Source organism: Chrysemys picta, chromosome 13 (genome assembly GCF_011386835.1).
Source record: "Chrysemys picta bellii isolate R12L10 chromosome 13, ASM1138683v2, whole genome shotgun sequence".
Taxonomy (NCBI): domain Eukaryota; kingdom Metazoa; phylum Chordata; order Testudines; family Emydidae; genus Chrysemys; species Chrysemys picta.
The window spans coordinates 23,025,310-23,048,791 of NC_088803.1; the positions used below are offsets into that span (position 1 = coordinate 23,025,310).

Here is a 23,482-nt window from a genome sequence, read left to right on the forward strand (position 1 = left end):
GCCAGGCATGGTTGCTCTCACAGAGAAGCAGTGTAAAAGGCACCCCACGTAGGGAAGTGGAGGGAACTGTCCAGATTGTACTCTGGGTAATGTCACAAATGCATCCAGCTCTTAAGAGGGAACCTCTCAGTGTTGCAATGCTATGCAAGAAAGAAGACCTGTTGGTTATGGCACACACACTGTTTCATACTGGTGTATTAGCAGAGGTCCAGCAGCGTGCTGCACACTCCGTTATTCCAAAGCAGGGATGTCCAGCCTGTGGCACAGAGACTGTCACGAAGCAACCCAGCAAGCTCATCTGGACCCAATGAGCCCCCTCCAAATGCTTGTGCTTCCTGATTGGGCAGGGGAAGCCAGTGGTTTGCGACTTGAGCCTTGCAGCAGCATAGAGCTGCTCAATGGGTACCATAGCCATAGCTGCGCTTACCCTGCTTTCACTTAATCCTGCTCCAGCTATTGCTCCAGCCTGCTTCCAGTCCTCACACCAAGCCCTGCTCCTGGCTTGTTCCCATCCCTGCTCCTACTTCAGCCTTCCTGCTCCATTCTGGTTCCTGTTTGCCCTTCAGCTTAGGCTTCTGACTCCCGGCTCTGATCTCTGGCTACACCTCTGGCTAGGACTCCAGCTTACCCTGTGGTTTAGGCTCAGGCTTCTGACTCTGGTTCTGACCTTCAGCTCGGCTCCTCGACCCTGACTCTAGCTGCACCCTTGGACCAGTGCCAGATTCCTGGCTCTACGTTTGTCATTACCCCAACTGCCACCACCACCAGGCAAAGTCCTGCTCCACTCCCTGGAAGGCAGCCCATGCCCCAGCAGCTTACAGGCCACTTACGGCCCTCCAGGCTCTCAGTGGTGACCTTTGCACAGCCAAGACTTCCTCACGCTGTAAGCAAGTGATGGGGATTCATCCTACACACTCCAGGTAACCCCCAAAGGCATCACTCTCAATCCTCCCTTTCGTCCTCCGAGCTCCCGCGGCTTCGCCTGCAGCAAAGCAGCCGGGTCCTTCCCCCGCCCCAGCGCGGGGCGGCGCCGCGCCGCAGCCTCCCGAGTCCCGCCCCCGGCCGCGCTGCGCGGCCTCAGGGCCATAGAGACGCGGGACGGTGCCGCTATACCCGCGCGCTTCCGGCGGCCTGTCCCGGAAGTAGCGGCTGGCGAGGCGGGGGCTGTCGGTGACGGGGCGAGGGGAGGTCACGCGTGTGTCGCGCTCTTGCCATGGCGGTTCGCGCCAGCTTCGAGAACAACCACGAGATCGGCTGTTTCGCCAAGCTCACCAACTGCTACTGCCTGGTGGCCATCGGCGGCTCGGAGAACTTCTACAGGTCAGCGCGGCCGGGGGCTCGCCCCTCCTCCCCCCCCCCCCCCGCTCCTCGCGCCCCTCCGCCTAGGGCCTCCCCCTCCCTCCCCGGCCCTGGGACTCGCCCTCGCGCCTCTCCGCCTAGGCCCCCCCCCGCGCCTCCTGGGCCTCCCCCTCCCTCCTCGCCGCCCACCTCCCTCCCCGGCCCTGGGGCTCGTCCCCCTCCTCGCGCCCCCCCGCCCAGGGCCGCCCCCCTGCCTATCTCCCTCCCCGGCCCTGGGGCGCGCCCCCTCGCCCAGGGCCTCCCTCCTCGCGCCCCCCGCCCATCTCCCTCCCCGGCCGGGCCGCCGCCCCCTCCCTCCTCGCCCTCCCTTCAGGCCCTGGGGCTCGCGCCCCCCCGCCCAGGGCCTCCCCCCTTCCTCCTCGCCCTCCTTCCAGGCGCATGCTCCCCGCCCTTGCAGTCTAGATGCTCTTGGAAGAAGAGGCTGGTGTTTTCCCCGGAGGGTTGTAAAGAGAGCTGGGATCCAGACTGTCTCCTTACACAGCTCGGGTCTCCCATAGTCCTGCTGCATCTACTTAGAAAGGTGACTAGAAATGAATGTGTTAGGCCAGGACAGGGCCATTAGTTTATAGCAGTGGCTCTCAACCTTTCCAGGTTACTGTATCCCTTTCAGGAGGCGGATTTGTCTTGCGTATCTCAAGTTTTACCTCACTTAAAAATTACTTGCTTACAAAATCAGACAGAAATTCAAGTGTCACAGCACACTGTTACTGAAACATTGCTTACTTTCTCCTTTTCCCCATATACTTATAAAATCGATTGGAATATAAATATTGTACTTACATTTCTACATATAGAGCAGTATACACAAGTCTGTGTACTGTAATGTGTACTGACTGTTCAGTGCTTTTTACGTAGCCTGTTGTAAAACTAGGCAAATATCTAGATGAGTTGATTTACCCCTGGAAGACCCCTGTGTACCCCCAGAGGTATGTGTACCCCTGGTTGAGAACCACTGGGTTATGTAACAGCATTGTATTTCCAGTATTCTCCATTCCTTCTGTTTCCTACCTTCTTGTTTGCTTTTTGACCATTGGTGGTGTTGAGCAGAGGTTTCAGTTGAGCTGCCCACCTGGATACCTAGAGCTTTTTCTTGGCTTGTTACATTTAACTTATCAGTAAGATGTACGAGTAGTTCAGACTGGTCCCTCCAGCCTGCATTATCTTGCATTTGTTAATACTGAATTTCATTTGCCGTCATGTTGCCCATTCACCTAGCTTGATTATGTCCCTCTGAAGTTCCTCACTGTCCTCTTCAGTCTTGATTAACTTAGGGCATGTCTACATGTACCAGCGCTGCAGCATAGAGCAGTGAAGATGCTCTATGCCAGAGGTGGGCAAACCATGGCTTGTGGCCACATCCGGCCTGCAGGACCTTCTTGCCCGGCCCTTGAGCTCCTGGCTGGGGAGGCTAGCCCCTGGCCTTGCAGTCTCCCCTCCCCCGCAGGCTCAGCTTGCCATGCTAACTGTGGGGCTGCGAGCTCCTGCCGGGCAGCGCGGCTGCGAGAGCCGCCGGCCTGCCCCGGTGCTCTAGACTGCGCGGCTGCGAGAGCCGCCGGCCTGCACCGGTGCTCTAGACTGCACGGCTGCAAGAGCCACCGGCCTGCCCCGGTGCTCTAGACTGCGTGGCAGCGTGGCTGGCTCCAGCCAGGCAGCACAGCTGCCAGTCCTGGTGCTCTGAGCGACATGGTAAGGGGGCTGGGAGCGGGAGGGTTGGATAAGGGGAGAGGGTTCCGGGGGGTTGTCAGGGGACAGGGAGCAGAGGGCGGTTGGATAGACGTGGGAGTCCTGGGGGGGGCTGTCGAGGTAGGGGTGTGGATAGGGGGTGGGGCAGTCAGGGGACAGGGAGCAGGGGGGTTGGATAGGTGGTGGGGTCCTGGGGGGGGCAGTTAGGGCAGGGGCTCCCGGGGGGGGGGTGGTCAGGGGATACGGAACGGGGGGGGGTGGGTTGGATGGGTTGGGGGCTCTGAGGGGGGCAGTCGGGGTGGGAAGTGGGAGGGAGTAGATAGTGGGCAGTGGCCAGGCTGTTTGGGGAGGCACAGCCTTTCATACCCAACCCTCCATACAGTTCTGGAATCCCGATGTGGCCCTCAGGCCAAAAAGTTTGCCCTGCTTTCTGCGGACTGGAGAGAGCTCTCCTGTCAGCATAATAAAACCACCTCCATGAGCGGCAGAAGCGCTGTCTGTGTGAGAAGCTCTTCCACATACATAGCGCTGTGGACGCATGTGCTTATTGCTGTGTAACTTATGTTGCCAACAAAACTGTAGTGTAGACAAGGCTGTAGCTTCAGATAATGGTGTCGCATGTAGTTTTAGCCATCTCACTGTTCTCCCCTTTATCCAGATCATTGATAAATAAATTAAACAGCAGGTGTCCTAGTACCAGTCCTAGAGGTGTCATTTGTTTTCTAACCCATGACTGTACTTCACCTCTCACTCCACAGTACTTCAGTTTCCTTATTAGCTTCCCATGAGAGACTTTGTCAAAGGCTGTTTGAAGTCCAAATACATTCAATCAGCCTGTTCTTTATTCACGGTGTTACTGGCACATTCAAAGAATTCTAGTAATCACTTTAACAGGAAATTGCTTCATTTTAGTTGGGAAGACCGTGTGGGTCTAGTGGACAGGGCACGCTGCACTGGGGCTCAGGAAGCCTGAGTTCCATTGCTGACTCTGCCATTAACCTGCTGTGAAACTTTGGGCAAGTCAGTGAACTTCTCTGCCCCTCAGTCTCCACATCTGTAAAATGGACATACTCACCTTTATAAAACAGGTCAGGAACATCAGATCTCCTTCTCAGGTGTCTTGACCTGATTTTCCTGTCCCTCTGAATTGAATGGGATTCTCTGTATATGTCACTCTTTGCTTTGCAGCATCATTTCACTGTCTTTCTTATTGCAGTATCTTTGAGGGGGAGCTTTCTGAGACCATCCCTGTTGTTCATGCGTCCATCGCTGGCTGTCGGATCATTGGGAGAATGTGTGTTGGTAAGTAGTGTCCTTCAAGCTGATACCTTTGTGGTGTGCTCTTAATGGGGATTGGGCTGGAACATGTCATTTCACAAGATTCTAGACTCTCATTCTGCAGTATAAGGAAGACTCTGGGTCAAGACGTTCTGTAACTGGATCTGCCTAGGAGCCACCCGTTCCCATATTGAACAGGGATTAGAGTTTGAGGTTCCAGCTGTGACAAATAGGGGATAGTGGGAGGGCTGCAGATATAGCCCTGTGGACCCAAAGGGACTTCTTTTCAGAGGTTGCTGAGCGGAGTCAGCCTGAGGGTGGGGCAAAGGAGTGGAACTGGGAAGACTTATTTCCAGAATCAAAAATGTATCCATTTGAGAATAAAGAGAAGCCTGTGTGTGGAGGGAGGGGCGGGGGGTAGAGCCTATGCCACATAGGGTTTGGCTTCTGTTGTGGTGGTGTTGGGGGGAAAAGCACATAACCACTCCTCTGCAGCATGGGGGGAGGTGTTTCACACACTTCTACTTGTGGGGATGGGGATTTGTGTATCGTGTGTAAGTTTCTCTTACTGATAAGTCTGCAGGAAATACCCTGTTTTAATGGGCATTAATGGTTCAGCATCTAGCCATTACAAATACATATTGCAAAGGCAACATTCCTCCTTTCACTTGCATGTAGCTAGGGACACAGCAGAACACAGCTCTTATTTTTAGATCCGTTCTGGTGAGAGGAAAGAGAATATTTTGTCCCTTATCAGTTTGTCTGCAGAAGCTTTTGACAAATCTTGATTATTATAGCTGTGCTACATTAGAGTAATGAAATGAGTGTAGTTGGGAACGCCAGTTAGATTATTAGCAGCCTAGCATCTGCAGGGGGGATTTCATTTCTGATTAAAGGGGAAAAAATTGAGGCTTCTGCCCTTTTCACTTAGCTTGGTAGGGGTTTTTTAAGGAATCCCCTCCCCGCACTTGTGTTAGAAATTCAGGTCTCGTTTGCTCTCTGAGACTGCAGTCACAGGGGGACTTGTGAAATCCTGAATTAACAGGCCAAGAAGGGAAAGTGAATTTTAATCAGACTGTTTTAAAACTGTCTTTAATAACACCTAGTTAACATTTTGGGGAAAGGACACCTTTGTTAAAGGTTCTATCTACATGCTCTGCATAATTAACGAGGCCTGAGACCCAGTAGCCCCTCAAGTAAAACCAGGATAGATCAGACTTGACATTCCTGATGGCCAAGGCTGTGGGGTTTTTTTTTTTTTTTTAGTTTTAAAGGCAAAAGAATGTCTTAAACAAACCTCAAATCATTCCTCTCAGGGACTTTCTCCCTCATAAAGAAGCAACAACAACCAAGGGTACATCTGCACAATGATAAAAAACCCGCAGCTGGCCTGGGTCAGCTCATTCGGACTTAGGGTCTGGTGGTCGCAAGGACCTTCCTACAGGTTGCCTTGGACTCGGCAGATTTGGCCACTCGCATGATGGCTACTGCCATAGCCATGAGACACAGCTGCTGGCTTCAGGTCTCGGGGCTCCCACATGAGGCCCGGAATACTATCCAGGACCTACCCTTTGACTGTTCAGGACTCTTTTCAGAGCAGACAGACTCGTGGGCAATCTTTAAATCCCTGGGGATTCACACGCCGGCCCTCCTAAGGAAGCTGTTCAAATCTCAGCCCGCCCCACGCTTCTACTCTGCTCCTCCCAGACAGGACTATAATAGGAAACAGGGCTGGAGTAACAGGAGGCGTCCATCTCAGTCCTCCTCGGGCCTCAAAACCGAACTTTTGCAGTTGCGCCTGAGGATGGTGCACCAGTTCAAATCCCGGATCCTTCCCCTCTTTTTATGACTCGTCTATTCCATTTCTACCATGCCTGGTCTCAAATAACTTCAGACCAATGGGTCTTAAGCATGGTAGAACTGGGATTTTCTCTCCAATTCTGTTCTCTCCCACCTTCCCACCCACCATCCCTGTCCCTCCTCAGGGACCCTTCTCATGAGCAACTTCTAGTGCAGGAGGTGCAAATGCTCCTACAACTTGGGGCGGTAGAAGAGATCCTATGGAGTTCAGGGGCAGGGGGTTCTGCTCCCGATATTTCCTAATCCCCAAGGCTAAGGGTGGGCTCGGGCCTATTTTAAACCTGTGAAACCTCAACAGATTCATGAATCTGTTAAGTTTCTCATGGTCTCTCTGGCTTCCATCATTCCCTGCCTGGATCTGGGGGACTGGTACGCCGCCCTTGACTTGGAGGATGCGTACTTTCACGTGTCCCCAGGCAGTTCCTATGATTCGTGGTCAACAACATTCATTATCAGTTCACAGTCCTTCCCTTTGCCCTCTTGGCGACCCCTTGGGTGTTCACCAAGTGCATGGCGGTCATGGCAGCCTTCCTATGGAAGCGGCAGGTGCAGGTATTCCCGACTAGCTAATCAAGGGCCGCTCCCGGGCCCAAGTGGAGGACCACGTGAGCCTGGAGTGGAGGATATTCCTCCAGCTCTGCCTCATCCCGAATGTGGTGAAGTCGACCATAACTCCCACTCAAAGGATAGAGTTCATCAGAGCCCTCCTAGACTCCACTCAGGCCAGGGCCTTTCTTCCAGAATCTCATTTCCTTGCCATGAGCGCCGTCATAGAGGATCTCAAAAGGTTCCCAACCATGACTGTTAGAAATTGCCTAAAACTGCTTGGGCATATGGCGACTTGCACTTATGTGGTACAGCATGTCAGGCTGCAGCTCTGTCCCCTTCAGGTGTGGCTAGCCTGAGTGTACAGGCCGAAGCGAGACCAGACAGACTGGTCACAATCACTCCTCAGGTCCTCGAGTCCCTCCAGTGGTGGCTCAATCCACAGACAGTCTGCACGGGCAGACCCTTCTCCAGACCTCAGCCCTCGCTGTCACTAGTCACAGATGTGTCAGCGATGGGATGTGGAGCGCACCTAGGAAGACTCAGGACTCAAGGTCTATGGTCCCAGGGAGAACTTTCGCTGCACATCAATGTCAGGGAGCTGCGTGCGGTGCGCCTCGCTTGCCAGACATTTCAAACACATCTGCCCTGTAGATAGGTATCAGTGTTGACAGACAATGCCACAGCGATGTTCTATATAAACAGACAGGTTGGTGCTCACTCCTCTCCCGTGTCAGAAGCCCTCAGGCTGTGAGACATCTGCATCGCCCACTCGATACTCTTGGAGGCATCGTACCTTCCGGGCTCGGAGAACGAATTGGCCGATTGCTTCAGCAGATTTTTTCACAGTCACGAGTGGTCTCTCTGCCCGGACATCGCGATCAACATTTTCCAAATAGACCTGTTCTCAACGAAGCAACAGGAAGTGTCAGCAATTCTGCTCCTTCCTGAATCACTGCCCAGGCTTGCTCGCGGACGCCTCTCTCCTCTTGTGGAAGGGGCACCTGCTGTACACATTCTTGCCATTCCTGCTCATCCACAAGGTCTTAGAATCATAGAATATCAGGGTTGGAAGGGACCTCAGGAGGTCATCTAGTCCAAGCCCCTGCTCAAAGCAGGACCAATCCCCAACTAAATCATCCCAGCCAGGGCTTTGTGAAGCTGGGCCTTAAAAACCCTTAAGGAAGGAGATTCCACCACCTCCCTAGGTAACCCATTCCAGTGCTTCATCACCCTCCTAGTGAAAAAGTTTTTCCTAATATCCAACCTAAACCTCTCCCACTGCAATCTGAGATCATTACTCCTTGTTCTGTCATCTGCTACCACTGAGAACAGTCTAGATCCATCCTCTTTGGAACTCCCTTTCAGGTAGTTGAAAGCAGCTATCAAATCCCTCCTCATTCTTTTCTTCTGCAGACTAAATAATCCCGGTTCCCTCAGCCTCTCCTCATAAATCATGTGCTCCAGCCCCCTAATCATTTTTGTTGCCCTGCGCTGGACTCTTTCCAATTTTTCCAAAACCTTCTTGTAGTGTGGGGCCCAAAACTGGACACAGTACTCCAGATGAGGCCTCACCAATGTCGAATAGAGGGGAATGATCACGTCCCTCGATCTGCTGGCAATGCTCCTACTCATACAGCCCGAAATGTCGTTTGCCTTGTTGGCAACAAGGGTAGGAGCCTTGCCTTATAACAAAGTGATACAAGCTACAAAAGTGAGATCTTGGAAGAATGTTGCCATTTTCATAATGTAATAAAAATACTGTAATGATAATTAATAAAGTGTAATAAGCATGTTATAAAAACAAAATTTATATTTCCAAGATCACTGCTTTTATAATTTATACTCAGGTAAAGGAGAAAATCCCTGAAAATATTCATTTTTAGGAGGGGGTTTGCGAGACTTGACATTTTAGTGAAAGGGGTTCACAGGTTGTTAAAGTTTGGGAACCACTGAGCTAAGGCCTCACCAGTGCTGAGTAGAACAGGCCATTACCTCCCATGTGTCACATATGACACGTCTGTTAATACACTCCAGAATTATATTAGCCATTCTTACAACTGCATCACTCTGTTGGCTGACATTCAATTTGTGATCCATTATAGTCTTCTTCAAGGTCCGATGGGAGAAAGCATCCTTGATCCTCATAGCACTGGCTTGACCCCATCAGCACTGGTTCACCACACTGCTAGACCTGTCCGTGGACACGCCTATAGCCCTGCCCACGGTTCCAGACTTGATCACGCAGGACCACAGCCGCCTCCAGCACCACAACCTGGAGTCACTCCACCTCACGGCATGGAAATTCCATGGCTGAACTTATTAGAGCTTGCGTGCTCTGACTCGGTTAGGGAGGTCCTCCGTGGCAGTAAGAAGCCCTCTACTCGGGCCACTGACTAAGTGGAAGAAATTTTCTATTTGGTCTCTACAGAAGAGCATTCTTCCATTGCAGGCCTTGATTCCCTTCATCCTGGACTATTTACTTCACCTAAAACAGCAGGGTCTGGCGGTGTTGTCAATCACGGTGCACCTGGCTGCGATTTCAGCTTTCCATCCCAGCTCAGCTGGGCCGCTGAGTATTTGCTAACCCTGTGGTTGGCCACTTCCTCAAGGGGCTGGACAGGCTGTACCCTCAGGTACGGCAGCCGATTCCCCTATCCGATCTTAACCTGGTGCTCTCGAGGGTGATGGGCACTCCCTTCGAGCCCCTAGCAATGAGCTCTCTACTTTACCTTCTTGGAAGGTGGTGTTCCTAGTGGCTATAACGTCAGCCAGGAAGGTGTCTGAGCTCAAGGCCCTGATGTCCGATCCCTCTTATACCGTGTTTTACCCAGTGTTCGCTACGGTCTGTAACTCGGTGAACTCCAACCCCTCCTCCGGGGGACTGCTTGGGAGTCACCTACTTGGAATTGACATGAGCAATCTCTTCCTTTCTGACTCTAACCCCTGGGTGCTGGCTTGTTTTTTAACGGGAACTTTGCCTCAGTCATGCTGTATGTTGGGGAGGTGCTGGGTGAGCCTGAGGAGCCCCGAGGCCAGGTTGTTTGAAGGCTAGGAAGTGGACAAGCCCAGCGGGTGAACACCTTTGACTTGGTCTGAAGCAGAACTCCTTTTTTCTTCTAGGGAACCGGCATGGACTGTTGGTCCCAAGCAGTACAACAGACCAGGAGCTTCAGCACATCCGCAACAGCCTGCCAGACTCCGTCCGAATCCAAAGGGTGGAGGAGCGGCTCTCGGCTTTGGGCAATGTCACCACGTGCAATGACTATGTAGCACTTGTCCATCCAGACCTTGACAGGGTAAATGGTTTTTGTTCTTTTACGAGTTCAGTGTAGACCCTTAAAGCAAACCCCACCCTAGAGCTAGACGTCATAGTTATTGGGGATCGCGATGAACATTTCCAGTTCATGCCGAGTAACACGAGGCTGCATGCTAATACTGTTTTACAGCAGGGGAGCCTGCTTTATCTAGCCTTTCATTCTTCTCAGCAGAGGAGTTTACTTCTGCTCTAAAAGGCTGCCTCAAGATTCAGCATCAAGTGCCCTTCATTCTCCCTTTCAATAATCCTTATTTATAGGGCAGATAAAAAGATACGCTCTGCCCTGAAGAGTTTACAATGTAGTGTTCAACGTACAGGCAGTCCTTGGACTTACCACACAATTGGTTCCTGAAAATTGTGTCGTAAGTTCGAACTCGGAACCACAATCCACTCCATTGCAGGACCAGGCATTGTGAAGTTGAAACCAGTTGTCCTAAATCATGAGAGGGTTTCAATTCAGAAGCTTTGTAAGTCGAATGTCGTAAAGTCGAGGACTGCCTGTACTGGGACTAATGGAAAGGTAATAGAATGGAGGAGAGCCGTCATGACAGTATCAGGTGGTTACTCACTTGAGGCATATGTGCATCTGGATGGCTAAACTGCAACTGATTTTTTTTCTCTGGATGCACTGTGGACAATGTGGATGAGTTGGATTTTAGGGGGATTTGAGTGAGGGAAGGGGTGGTGAGCTTGTATCCTGGTGTACAGCATGGAAGAAAGCAGAGAACTGGAAGTCAGGGACCCAGAAGCACAAAGGCTGTCATGGTGTGGTTGAGGGGGCAGGGTAAGAGATTAAGTTATAGGCATAGGAAGGAGCAGAGCTGTACACGGTTTTGAAACGAAGAGGAGAACGTGATGCAGTTGAGAACAGGCAGGCAAACGAGAGATGCAAGGAGGGGGTAATAATGGCAAGATTCGGCAGGGCAGATCCTTGGAGGCAGTGTTTTGATTGGATTGAGGGGACAGTGTGGGTGCCAGGGAGTTCAGATAGAGGAAGGTTGTGAAATTGAAATGGGAGATGATTAGAGGGTTTTAGCGGCTGGGGCTGAGGAAAAGCTGCTAGAACCTGAATTGTGTGTTTCCTTGCTAGCAGAGTGCAGCCAGTATTGTGTTGATTGGTTCCTGCCAAGTGAATTTACACCCTGCCTAGGAGCACGGTCTGCCAACACTTCTGTTCTCAGCGGGTCCTGTGGCACCTTTGAGACTAACAGAAGTATTGGGAGCATAAGCTTTCGTGGGTAAGAACCTCACTTCTTCAGATTCTTCTTGCATCTGAAGAAGTGAGGTTCTTACCCACGAAAGCTTATGCTCCCAATACTTCTGTTAGTCTCAAAGGTGCCACAGGACCCTCTGTTGCTTTTTACAGATTCAGACTAACACGGCTACCCCTCTGATACTTCTGTTCTCATTAAACAAGTTCATTACTGCAAACTGATTTGGTTCTTGGTCTACCAGATTCCTTTCCTGGGGCCATTTGTCTCCTTCACTGCCTCACTTAGCCAGTTTCTCTCCTTAGGCCAGTTTCATATTTTTCCTCCCCAGGGTAATGTAGGGGTCCAGCAGGGTCTCCAGTGGGACCTGTGTCCCTAGGTGAAGGTGTCTAGGAGGAGTGAAGTGCAGAGCCATAGGAACCCCTTGTGGAGGGGGCTGCACCTTGAAGGAATAGCTCCTTGTTTCGTATGCTGCTGGGCATCCTCCAATCTGTCCACAAAAAGCTGATTAACAAACGGCCCAGAAAAGTGTGTTCTCTGTAATACACTCGTTCTGGGATGATGTGGCTGAAGCCCAGTGCTGCAAGTCAGGAGACTTGATTCTGTTCTTAGCTCTGCCTCAGACTCCCTGTGTGATGTTAGGCTAGTCATTTAGCTTTCTGTATGCCTCAGGAGATCATACCCCGCAGGTGTCTTAATCATTCAACAGACCAGTCAGGATCAGGGCTACATTGTGCTTGGGGCTGTACAAACGCATATGAGGACATGGCTCCCTGCCCCAAAGAACTTACAGTAGATGAAGAATCTAATGCTCTAACTTGAAAAATGCTTTGAGATCCTTGGATAACAGATGATGTAAAAGTGCAGAGGCAATATTTGTTCTGTGTTCTGGTGTCGGAGTGTCTTTCCTTGCTAGGCTGTTGCACAATCAGTGTTCCCCTCCCTCCGCTTACACAAGGTTATGAATTGGACAACTACTAATCAGATTTGTCAGTGAGGGCTGTCAAAGACTAGTGCTAACTCTTGGATTTGGTATCCATGCTTGAAAGAAGAGACAATGTAATTCTTCCACCTGTTCCCATTGAGCAAGTACATGTTCCATTCAGCACCTGGACTAGGGAAAAGGTTCTCTCTGTGCTGGTGATCTCACTTCTTGACCTGTTGTTATTGCTTGTTTTACAGTAGCACCTTTGGGACCCCATTGTGCTAGGTGCTGCACAAACAGAACAGAGACAGTTCTGATCCTGCCCCAAAGAGCTTCAATCTGTGTAGAAGGCAAAAGACAGTCAAGTACAACAGAGGTTGGGGGTAGAAGGAAACAATGAGACAATATTGGTCAGCATGATAGACAGTGGTCTAAGGCCACCCGCTGCCTAACTTCAGGTTTTGGAGACATCACAGCAGAAGGGAGCATGAAAGAGGACAAAGAGGGAGATGGCTTTGTGGTGGTTTACAAGTTTCTCCCGTGTGTAGGGCAGCAGAGGTGACAGTAGGGGATGCTTGTTTGAAAGTTTAACAAGTGGGTGGTAGAGACTGGCATTATTGGCAGAATGGAGTTGAGTCAACATCTCGATATTCATATCAGAGGTGCTAGCTTGGGTGGGGATAGGCTGTGAAGGGCCTTGAAAATGAATGCAAATAGTGTGTGTTTGCTGTGATGGAGCAGGGGGATAGAGATGCAAAGAGGGGTGACAGTCAAAAGGAGGCGCCAGGAAAGCTTACCTTTGCATCCATGTTTTGAATGGCTGTAAGTGAGGTGAGAAAGGATTTGTCAAGGCTGGAGTGGAGCAGGTTGTAGTAATTGAGATGGTGAGAGGCTAGACGGGCTTTAGTTGTATGGCTGTAGAAGAACGGTGGTCTTGCGGCAACATGCAGACACGTGGATGTGACAGTCTGGGGGGCCATGCTGAAGATGATGCCCAGGTGGCAGGGAAGATGGTGGTGTTAGGGGAGGGGGAGGATTTTTGATGAAAGGTTAAGAGCTCTGTTTTGGTCATATTAAGCTTAAGCTGACAGCTGGACACTCACCAGGAAACCTTAGATACCGGCTGAGGTTTTAGATGGACTAGAAGATGACAGATCTGGAGTAGAGAGGTGGGTCTGTGAGGAATTGTAACATAAAACTGATAGTTGACGATTCATAGATTCCAAGGCCAGAAGGAGCCACTGTGATCATCTAGTCTGACCTAAAGACCTTCCCCAAAATAATTCGTAGAGCAGGTCTTTTAGAAAAACATCCAGTCTTGATTTAAACATTGTCAGTGATTGGGTAAATTGTTCCAAGGATTAATTACTCTCACCGTTAAAAATTTACACCATATTTCCAGTCTAGCTTCAACTTCCTAAATGACCAAATCATGGACGGGCGGGTAAGATTGAAGACAAGAAGCATGGTTGACTGTGTTGAAGTCAAGGAGGAGAATGGTGGAATGCTAATTGTTTTTTGTTGTTGGACCTAACGGCAGGTGTAGTTAATATACCTACAAAATGAAAATCTGAGCTCTTGAAAGTCAGAATAGGTTCTTCCGAAACACCCTGAGCAAGTTTTCTCCCAAGCGTAGCTCTGCTCCCAGCTCAACAGACATGGGGTTTTTACATAATATTCTGAGTTCTGAGATAACATTTGTGCCCAGGACACACACTTCTCATTTTATGTATTTACAGGAGACTGAAGAGATCTTGGCAGATGTGCTCAAAGTAGAAGTTTTCAGACAGACGGTTGCAGACCAGGTTCTGGTAGGAAGTTACTGTGCTTTTAGTAACCAGGGAGGACTTGTGCACCCAAAGACTTCAACTGAAGACCAGGATGAGCTCTCCTCACTGCTGCAAGTCCCACTTGTGGTAAGGCATTTGTAGACTTGTGCTTTCTCTCTCCTTTCCCACCCCGGAGTCTTCTGACTGTTGGAGAGGTTTGGATCTTCCCAGCCTCCATGTTGTGTCCTTCCCCCAGCTGCATTGTTTTCCTCGTCTAGCTTTTATCAAGCGGCTGTAGAGTGTGGACTTGTTCGTTTCACCGCTGCCCACGTGAAAAGAAGCTGTTCCCTCTCAATAGTGTCTCTTTCCTCCTCCCCCAAATAGCCTCTCAAGTCTTCTGGGTACCAAATGCCCCAGCTGCCAAAACTTCCCACTCCAACTTCTAAAATTCAACTGTATGTTTCAGTGCTAAAGTCTCTGGCAAACAAAGTTGGGGTAGTAAAATAAATAAGTGTGAACAGTGCTGTGACCCTGTGCTGATTGCACTGAGGGGAGGAGATGGCCTGGAAGGCAGTACCACGCTGTTCTCGGTTTGCTGCCGGAGTGAAGTTGAATGGGCTGCATAGGACATGTTGCCTGTTCACAAGGTGTTGCACTCTGATGGCTAACGAGAGATCTGCCCTGTAGTGTGGTGTCATCTTCTTGGAGTGTGGGGAAGGAGTGATGTGATTTGGCCTTTACTGGCCTTTTTAAAATTCCAGTGATAGAATTGTTCCCTTTGAACCATGCGGTGGCAAGCTAGTCCCCAGTCCGATTTGTCACTTTCAGCATTGCTGTAGAGTTTAGTTTCCCATCTGTTGTGTTCTGCTTGATTTCTGTGCAGTAAATTTCTCCTCTGGGTTTAAATGCCGCTTTGCTTTTGCTCTTGTTCTGCTTTTCTTTTTTTAAAGAGGTTAGCTGTCCTATTAACGCCTTCAATTTAGTTTTTCTAAAGTGTATTTTCTTCCAGCAAGAGAGAGAGAGAGAATACGTTTGTTGCAGCGCTGCCTTCAGAAGCTGTCTGGTTTTATTTGTAGCTTAGCATTGTTAGTTCTCTAGTTCAGTGGTTGCTTTAATTGCTTTGGAATCAGAGGTCTCTGTAGCATAAATCTGGTGAGCAGCAGTTGGGCTGAAAGGGGAAGTGACAGCTCCTGCTCTGGAACTACATAGGGAACCCACTGCTTCCCAGCCCAGCCACCATGCCCCAGGAGCACTGGGCAGTATTTAAGTATTTAAGCCAGAGGTTAGAAACCTGAATTAGGAGCTGATCTAAAGTTTAGCAATTGAGCAGAGGGGCAAGAGACTGGATGTGGGGAATAATGACTGTACATTGTCTCCTGTTCCTCAGGACCTTGGTCCACCTTTCAGCAGAAGGATCCACTGTCTCCTGAACAGAATTTTAAATAACTAAATATTACATTGTCCAGTTATATAGATGCAAATAGTTGAACCAGCATTACCCATATAGGTCTGCTTATGGATGCAACCCACATGAAAAAACTACCATGCTTCAGCCCCAAACTGTGTCCCGGTCAGTTTCTTACTGTAAGCATTGTGGTGACAGGAGGCTGCGGGATAGTTTGGGCTGGTGCCCTTCCCTGGTGACTAGCAATGCGATAAAGTATAATTGATTAGCGGTCTCTGTGGTCTTGTGCTGACCCCTTTCTCTCCCTGTTTGGTTTTGCCAGGCTGGAACAGTAAATCGTGGCAGTGAGGTTATTGCTGCAGGGATGGTTGTGAACGATTGGTGTGCCTTCTGTGGGCTGGACACAACCAGCACAGAGCTATCGGTTATAGAGAGCATCTTCAAACTGAACGAAGCGCAGCCAAGTACCATTGCTACCAGCATGAGAGATTCCTTGATTGACAGGTAGGTGGCATCGCATACTGTGCAGCTGCATCTTCAAAACCTGCAAAAACGTTAGCAAAGACGAGCTAGCCAGGGTTTGTTTTCCAGGATTCGTTTCTTTCCATTGGCTTTTCTTTAGATTCTAAGTTTTGTCAAAAATTAAAAAGATACAAGCTGTATTTTCTTTAATTCTTACTTGTAGCTTTTTCTGTTAGTCACTTTCATAAGCATGCTTAGGGCTCTTATTACCTCTATGACATAATGGGAACCTACTAATTCTCACTATAATTAGTTTCCAAGCTCTGTCCTCAATTTTCACATGCTCATCTTCTAGAAAATTTAGTGTATGGGCTGAAATTTTCCATGCTTGTTTCCCCCTGAAGATTAATTTTATTTTTAAGCAATAAAATTCAGCTGTTTTTGAGAACAGGGAGTGAGACGTACAGTTGTTACAAGCATTTTCCCCATACTGTTTTAGACCTAGTAAAACAAAAATGACTGAAGCTTGAACCTTGGCCTGGATATAGTCTTTAAGGACCAGCACCTTTGCTTGGTTTGCAAGGGAACACATTGGTTTTGATTAACCAGAAGTTCTGAGCATTTGAAAACAATGTGCTGAAGATGTGTGCTAGATTTTTTCCATTAAGCCTGTATATATGCACATGGATGCATAGCTAAATAGTGCACTTCTCAGTGGTGTGTGACGTAAAACATTCATAGCTTTTAAAATGACTGAATTGGTTTCCTTCAAACTGGGCTGGAATTCTGGATCTGTGAGATCTGCAAAATTATCCAAGTTTGACCAAGCCAAGACTATAACAGGGTTCAAAGAAGAACTAGATAAATTCATGGAGGAAAGGTCCATCAATGGCTATTAGCCAAGATGGTGTCCCTAGCCTCTGTTTGCCAGAAGCTGGGAATGGGCGGCAGGGAATGGATCACTTCCTGATTACCTGTTCATTCCCTCTGGGGCACCTGGCAATGGCCACTGTCAGAAGACAGGATACTGGGCTAGATGGACCTTTGGTGTCACCCAGTATGGCTGTTCTTATGTTCTTCTTATGAATAAAATTTGATAGTTTAAAAATTCTTCATGTTTAAATTTAGCACATTCATTCTCCCAAGGCCATCCTGGCTGGTACCCCCCAGCCCTTTATTTCCCCAGTTTGTGTGTTCTAGAAGGCTTTTATCCAAGTTAAACTAATCTAAGACAGTAACCATTTACACAGCTGTGACTCTCCCACCGTGCTAGTGGTGATGACCACCGTTGTCACCACTTGCTACTGTTGGTGGATGAGCACCTACTGTGGGACATTGGTGGGAGGTTTTTGCAGTGCAGATGTAGCTGTATATCTTGGGTCTGACTTTCATTAACTGGGCTTGTCACTGTTTGAGGGCTGACAGGGACTTCACCGATGTGATAGTAGAGACTCTACTGAAGATCTGGGATTTTTCAAAAGTTCCCAATTGAAAAAACACTTTGGGCCCAGCAATGGGTCAGATGTATTTCTGCTGCCTTAAAGGGCTTTTAAACAATGTACTTCCTAGGTGTAAGTGTGTGGTTCCTTGTCCTTCCTGAGTGGGGGTGTGGTGCACCATGGTCCTCCCCAGTGGTGGCTATATAGGGGTCCTTGTATATGAAGTTTATAAGGGGTTTTGGAATCCTTTGAGCTGAAAGGCCCTATGAAAATTAATTTTCTAAATGAACTGGAAATTTACAAAGGCTAGGAACCAAGTCTCTTTACCTGCCTTATGATTATGGTTGTACCTCCTTTATGTGCCAGCGTTGTGTGGACAAGCTACATAGACACGTCCCTGCCTGAGGGCTCACAGTTTAGTGGCTGGGTCCTTGCTTCCATTGTGGCTCCTCTGCCACTCCAGTTAAAAGGTTCCTTTATGCCAGCCCACAGGAATGGTCCTTGGAGATATCGAGTGAAACAGTTCCATGCTGCCGCTCCACAGCTCCTGGTTTAATGGGTGGGTGCAACTGAGCATAAGTCAGAGCAATGCTGAGGCTGCTTGAACTTTCTCTGGGGGCTATGCAGGTCCCCAGACAAGGCTGAGAATGCTGGAGACGGACCATGTTCTTGCTGGCCTGGTGAAGCTGGCTGTGAGCTCTCCTTTGCTCCAGTGCACTGGTTCAATATTACCCTTGATTTCTGTAACTTCACGTTCTAAGACAACCCTCAGGAATTACAGGGCAAAAAGCTGGTCGCTGAAGAGATTGATGTGCTGCAGCTGGAGATGCCGGCTGCCCTTACCTGCTCTCCATTTGTTAAACCTGATTTCTGTTTTCTTTCTAGTTTGACATGAGAAGCGCTGCTCTGACCAAGGAGCAGAGTGCCAGGCTCCTGCTTCATCTGCTTTCTGGATTAAGGACACCAGACCCTTCTACTATCATTTCTGTGGGCCCTGCTGGGAGGGTGCCGCATAACCAACATTTTTAATGTTCTGTTAACTACTTCCTACTACAAACACCTGGCAAACAGCATGAACGAGTTATAAATATGAAGTGTTCTGTGTCGCCGGCTGCCATTTTCCTGTCCTTTTAGTGCCGGAATCTGTAACCTTAGAGCTTCTCTATTGGTGAAGCTGACTTGGGCTCTCACAGCAGCTAAAGATGCTTCTGTTCACACTTCAATTCTGGTCTGTCTCTCTTTGCATGGGGCTGTTTACTGACACCCTCCTCTTCTCCCCCCCCCCCCCCCCAAGGGATTTTTCTCCTATAAAAGGGAGTGGTTTTCTATCACACAACAATAGATTTTAAAACACACTTAAAATGGCTTAATGAAAGAGCATAATGCTTCCTCTCTCCTGTTGCTAGACAGTTCTTCCCCAGCCAGATGGCCGTAGGCTACTTTGCCCTGGCTGTAGCTTTACAGAAAAAGTTTGAGGTTGCAAGCACCAAAGACTGTGGCTGTGTCTGGTGCCTTTCTGAACTCAGCTGCTCTGTGTCCCCACCCCTGCATCCTGAAGTTGTCCCTTTGGAGTGGGGAAACAAGCGTATCAAAGGGCAAGTAGGTGTCAGTTCTGCTTACAAACAAAGCTGCCTCATAAGGGACAATCCAGGAGTGATAAGGAACCAGTGGGGCAGCCAGGCCTCTGAAAGCAAAGGGTGCCTCTGGGATTCATGTTGGAGAGAAAAGACCAAGTGACACTCTTTTCCCCCCCCCCCCTCCGCTTTTCAGTTCCCGTTTACTTCTAACACGGGAGCCATGGGCCCCACAGAGAGTGTAATAACAAAGCATTGGGATAGTTGCTCCCTCTTAGCTGTCAGATATACGTGCTTCCCCACACCCTCCCTGACTATTTCACATTGCAGAGGAATGCCTGTTACTGAAGACCTGCCAACGACATAATGTCTGTGATCCCCATTGGGGCAGCTCCCATGAAAGGAACCTGCAGTTAGAACAAATGGCTGTGAGCCTTTGCCTGTGGAATTGGGCTCTGACCTTCCCCAGAGGTGGTGCTTAGCAGGGCTCTCTCCTTGCACCTTTGACATGCTGCTTTGGTGGGAGGAGAATATTGGTCCACGTTCTCCTCAAAGCACGTATGTGTGTTTGTGTTATTTCTTGGGAGTCGCCAACTATCTGGTACATAAGTGGAGTTGCCCTGTAGTTAGAATTTCCTTTCCAAGTGGCCCTGGTGACCCTGCCAGGAAGGCGGGGGCGGGAGGGGAAGGGAGCGAGTTGGTGACACTGCTGAATAAGTTCATTGGGGAAGAAAATCAGAAAGTTGCACCCTGCTGAGCAGAAGTGGACTAGAGAAGAGCCCAGGCCTGTCCATCAAAACCCACAAGGCGATTGGCACGAAAGGAGGTAACCGGGTGGATGGGCACTATGTGTGGGACATCGTCAACGTCCGCTATCTCACTTCTGGCCCATGGCTCCCACCGCAGCGTGGTCCTGGCTCCGTGCTGGTGCTGTTCCAGCTCCCAGTTCTGGGTGGCTGCTCTACTCTGCCCCGGCAGCCCCAGCTAGGGTGACCAGATGTCCCGGTTTTATAGGGACAGTCCCGATTTTTGGGTCTTTTTCTTAGATAGGCTCCTATTACCCCACCCCCTCCTGATTTTTCACATTTGCTGTCTGGTTACCCTAGCCCCAGCTCACATGGAGAATGGGACCCAGGGCTTGTGACTGCCTCATTGGCCTGCCTGCCCTGTCCATCCAGCTGACTTGGAGAATTGGCTTCTCCTCACTGGCTCTGGGACTGTCAATCTCAGGATAAAGATGCTTCTGGCCCTTTCTCCTGGTACTGGGAAAGGGCCAACCACCACCTCCACCACCACTAAGTTTCAGTATAGGGCCAACAGTCCCCTTACAGAGAGATGAAGGGGTATGGGGGTGGGAAGATAAGGGCTGTGTGCCAGTGCCACTCTGCCATGGGGAGGTGGAGCTGTGGCCCAGGTGGAAGAGTGAAAGGGAATGGAGGTGGGCTGTGCTGTGATCCAGTGATGGCCGTGGGAAGGGGGGCAGGGCTGTGAACCAGCAAGGAAGGGGGAGGCAGGCAGTAGAGTGGAGGCTCGTGTTTGTTGGTGGGAGTTGCAGAACAGACCTATTTGGCAGCAGGATTTATGAGTGCAGGATCTATTCTGGGGTGATTTTGTTTAGGCGATCACAATGGTTGTGTTCCCCCTCTTTCCCCCTCCCCCCCCGCTCCCATTAGAGGGCACTGTAGAGAAGTTTGCAGCATCAGGGCACTCACAGGAAATGTAGAGAGGTGCCCTGTTGAGGCATGGTGGGGGGAAGGTGGCTTTGTGGGGGAGGGTCCAGGACCCTGGGGGGGGGGGGAGGGAGGGACACAGAGGGGACTCTGGGGATGGGTGGAGTTGAAGAGCAATGGCTGTGGGGGGAAGGGGAAGGCCAGAGAGGCCAATGTGATTTCTCAACAGAAAATGCCTTTTCCACAAGGGAATTAGCTGAGACTTTTCCATTGATCCCAAATATTTCCTTTGGGGTCAGGTTGACGTGAATAGAAATATTTTGGTTTGGGTCAGTTCAACATCGGGTGACCAGATGTCCCAATTTTATAGGAACAGTCCTGATATTTGGGGCTTTTTCTTATATAGGTGCCTATTACCCCCCCCCACCCCCGTCCCCATTTTTCACACTTTCTATCTGGTCACTCTAAACTTCAACATTAATCCGAGGTGCTGGGTGCCTCGTGCCCCTGTTCTCTACGGGCAGGATTCCTGGGCTGGACCACATCTCCCACTATGCACTGGGGCCTTCTCACTGGATGAGTTGCATCCTGGGAGAGGTGATCTTGCAGCAGGCTGGAGGCGGGGGGGTGGTCTGAGGCAGTCCCATGAGCCCCTGGGCCAGCTCAGACAGAGGCAAGTCAATGTTGAACTGACCTTGCTGCTCTGTGAGAAATTGTGCTATTTTGGTTGACTCAGTTTGCAGCCAAGCACATGGTGAAGTGTCCGAATTACCCAGGGGAGGGGAAGCCGGAGTTTTGACCAGTCTCCGTGTGAGAATATTTGCCGAAATCCAGCAGGGGGGAGCTGCAGGCTGGGAAACGAGCCCCTGATCCTGCATTGCAGCTACCTGGTAACTGCTGCCACAAGCGAAGTTGAGGCCAGGCAGAGGAGTGTAACCAAATGTCTCAGCAGCATCATACACATGTGCTTACATGTGTGTTTCCACTGACACCAATTCTAGAGTCCTGCGCCGATGCAAACATTTGGCGGCACTGCCAAGCTGCAAAGATGGTAAACAATACAACCGCATGTGTGGGTGCAGCTATCCGCAGCTTTGCAGGGCTCTACTCATCCCGCCCATCTACTCATCAGCTTGTGCTCTGGAGAGTAGGGGAGCACAGATGCAAGAATAATAGAGACTGCAGATACATGAGTTTGGGATAGTCACTTACACAGATCATCCCAGCAAATGCCATTAAACCCTGCAGCCAGGTACTACGCCAGTCATGTGTTTTTAGATGTCAGATCGTTTACAGAAACTGTAGTTTACATATGCCTTAAAAAATTTGGAAAACACTGGCAATATATTTCATATCCATAGCCAGATGGCCATAGCAGCATGAATGCAATTGTATGGTTCAGAGGGGAGAGAGAAATAGCTGATGTATTTTAAAAACATCTACAGTAAATGAAAATAGCTTTTCCATTCATATTAAGGTCAGAGATCTTGTGATCTACCAGGGCTAGAAGAAAGTGTGGCATTTCAGCCTGACTGTTACCAAGCTCCCATTTTAGCAAATGCAGACTTGCAAATGTAAAACATTGAACACAGTTTTGCGAGCACTTATTGTCCCAAAATTTAGGTGTCAACGGTGAGAGTCCCAAATTGTACCCACAAATCAGGGACAGTGGCATAAGTGACCTAAACTGCCTGCAAAAACTTAACAGCAGAAAACTGTGGCTACTATTATTTATACCAGCATAGAATCATAGAACTGGAAGGGCCCACGCGAGGTCATCTAGTCCAGTCCCCTGCACTCCTGGCAGGACTGAATATTATCTACCATCCCTGTTATCTTTCTTTGACAGTGTATCAGGTTGGTTTGACAGGATTTGTTCTAGACAAATCCATGGTGACTGTTACTTATCACCTTATTATCCTCTAGATGTTTGCAAATTGTTTAATTATTTGCTCCATTATCTTTCCTGGTACAGAAGTTAAGCTGACTGGTCTGTAATTCCCCAGGTTGTTCTTATTTCCCTTTTCATAGATGAGCACTATATTTGCCCTTTTCCAGTCCTCTGGAATCTCTCCCATCTTCCAAAATAATTGCTAATGGCTCAGGTATCTCCTCAGTCAGCTCCTGGAGTATTCTAGGATGCATTTCATCAGGCCCTGGTGACTTGAAGACATCTAATTTGTCTAAGTAATTTTTAATTTGTTCTTTTCCTATTTTAGCCTCTGATCCTACCTCATTTTCACTGGCATTCACTATGTTAGACGCCCAATAGCCACCAACCTTCTTGGTGAAAATCAAAACAAAGAAGTCATTAAGAACCTCTGCCATTTCCACATTTTCTGTTATTGTTTTTTCCCCCTCATTGAGTAATGGGTCTACCCTGTCCTTGGTCTTCCTCTTGCTTCTAATGTATTTGTAGAATGTTTTCTTGTTACCCTTTATGTCTCTAGCTAGTTTGATCTCGTTTTGTGTCTTGGCCTTTCTAATTTTGTCCCTACATACTTCTGTTATTTGTTTATATTCATCCCTTGTAATTGACCTAGTTTCCACTTTTTGTAGGACTCATTTTTTTTATTTTTAGATCGCTGAAGATTTCCTGGTTACACCAGGGTAGGCTCTTGCTATACTTCCCATCTTTCCTACGCAGTGGGATAGTTTGCTCTTGTGCCCTTAATAATGTCTCTCTGAAAAACTGCCGACTGTCTCCAATTGTTTTTCCCGTTAGACTTACTTTCTATGGGATCTTTCCTACCAACTCCCTGAGTTTGCTAAAATCTGCTTTCTTGAAATCCATTCTCTTTATTTTGCTGTTCTCCCTCCCACTATGCCTTAGAATCATGAACTCTACCATTTCATGATCACTTTCACCCAAGCTGCCTTCCACTTTCAGATTCTCAACCAGTTCCTCCCTATTTGTCAAAATCAAATCTAGAACAGCCTCTCCCCTGGTAGCTTTTTCCACCTTCTGAAATAAAAAATTGT

The 23,482-nt window shown here is 49.1% G+C and overlaps 1 protein-coding gene across 1 annotated transcript; it reads left to right on the forward strand.

The window, feature by feature from the left end:
* Positions 1–1,063: 1,063 nt before the first annotated feature.
* Positions 1,064–18,479, forward strand: EIF6 (eukaryotic translation initiation factor 6). Its single transcript, XM_065566604.1, has 6 exons — positions 1,064–1,320; positions 4,259–4,344; positions 9,850–10,025; positions 13,921–14,097; positions 15,678–15,859; positions 18,142–18,479. Exons 1-6 carry the CDS (start codon positions 1,214–1,216, stop codon positions 18,149–18,151), a joined length of 738 nt encoding a protein of 245 aa, XP_065422676.1. The 5' UTR covers positions 1,064–1,213; the 3' UTR covers positions 18,152–18,479.
* Positions 18,480–23,482: the final 5,003 nt, after the last annotated feature.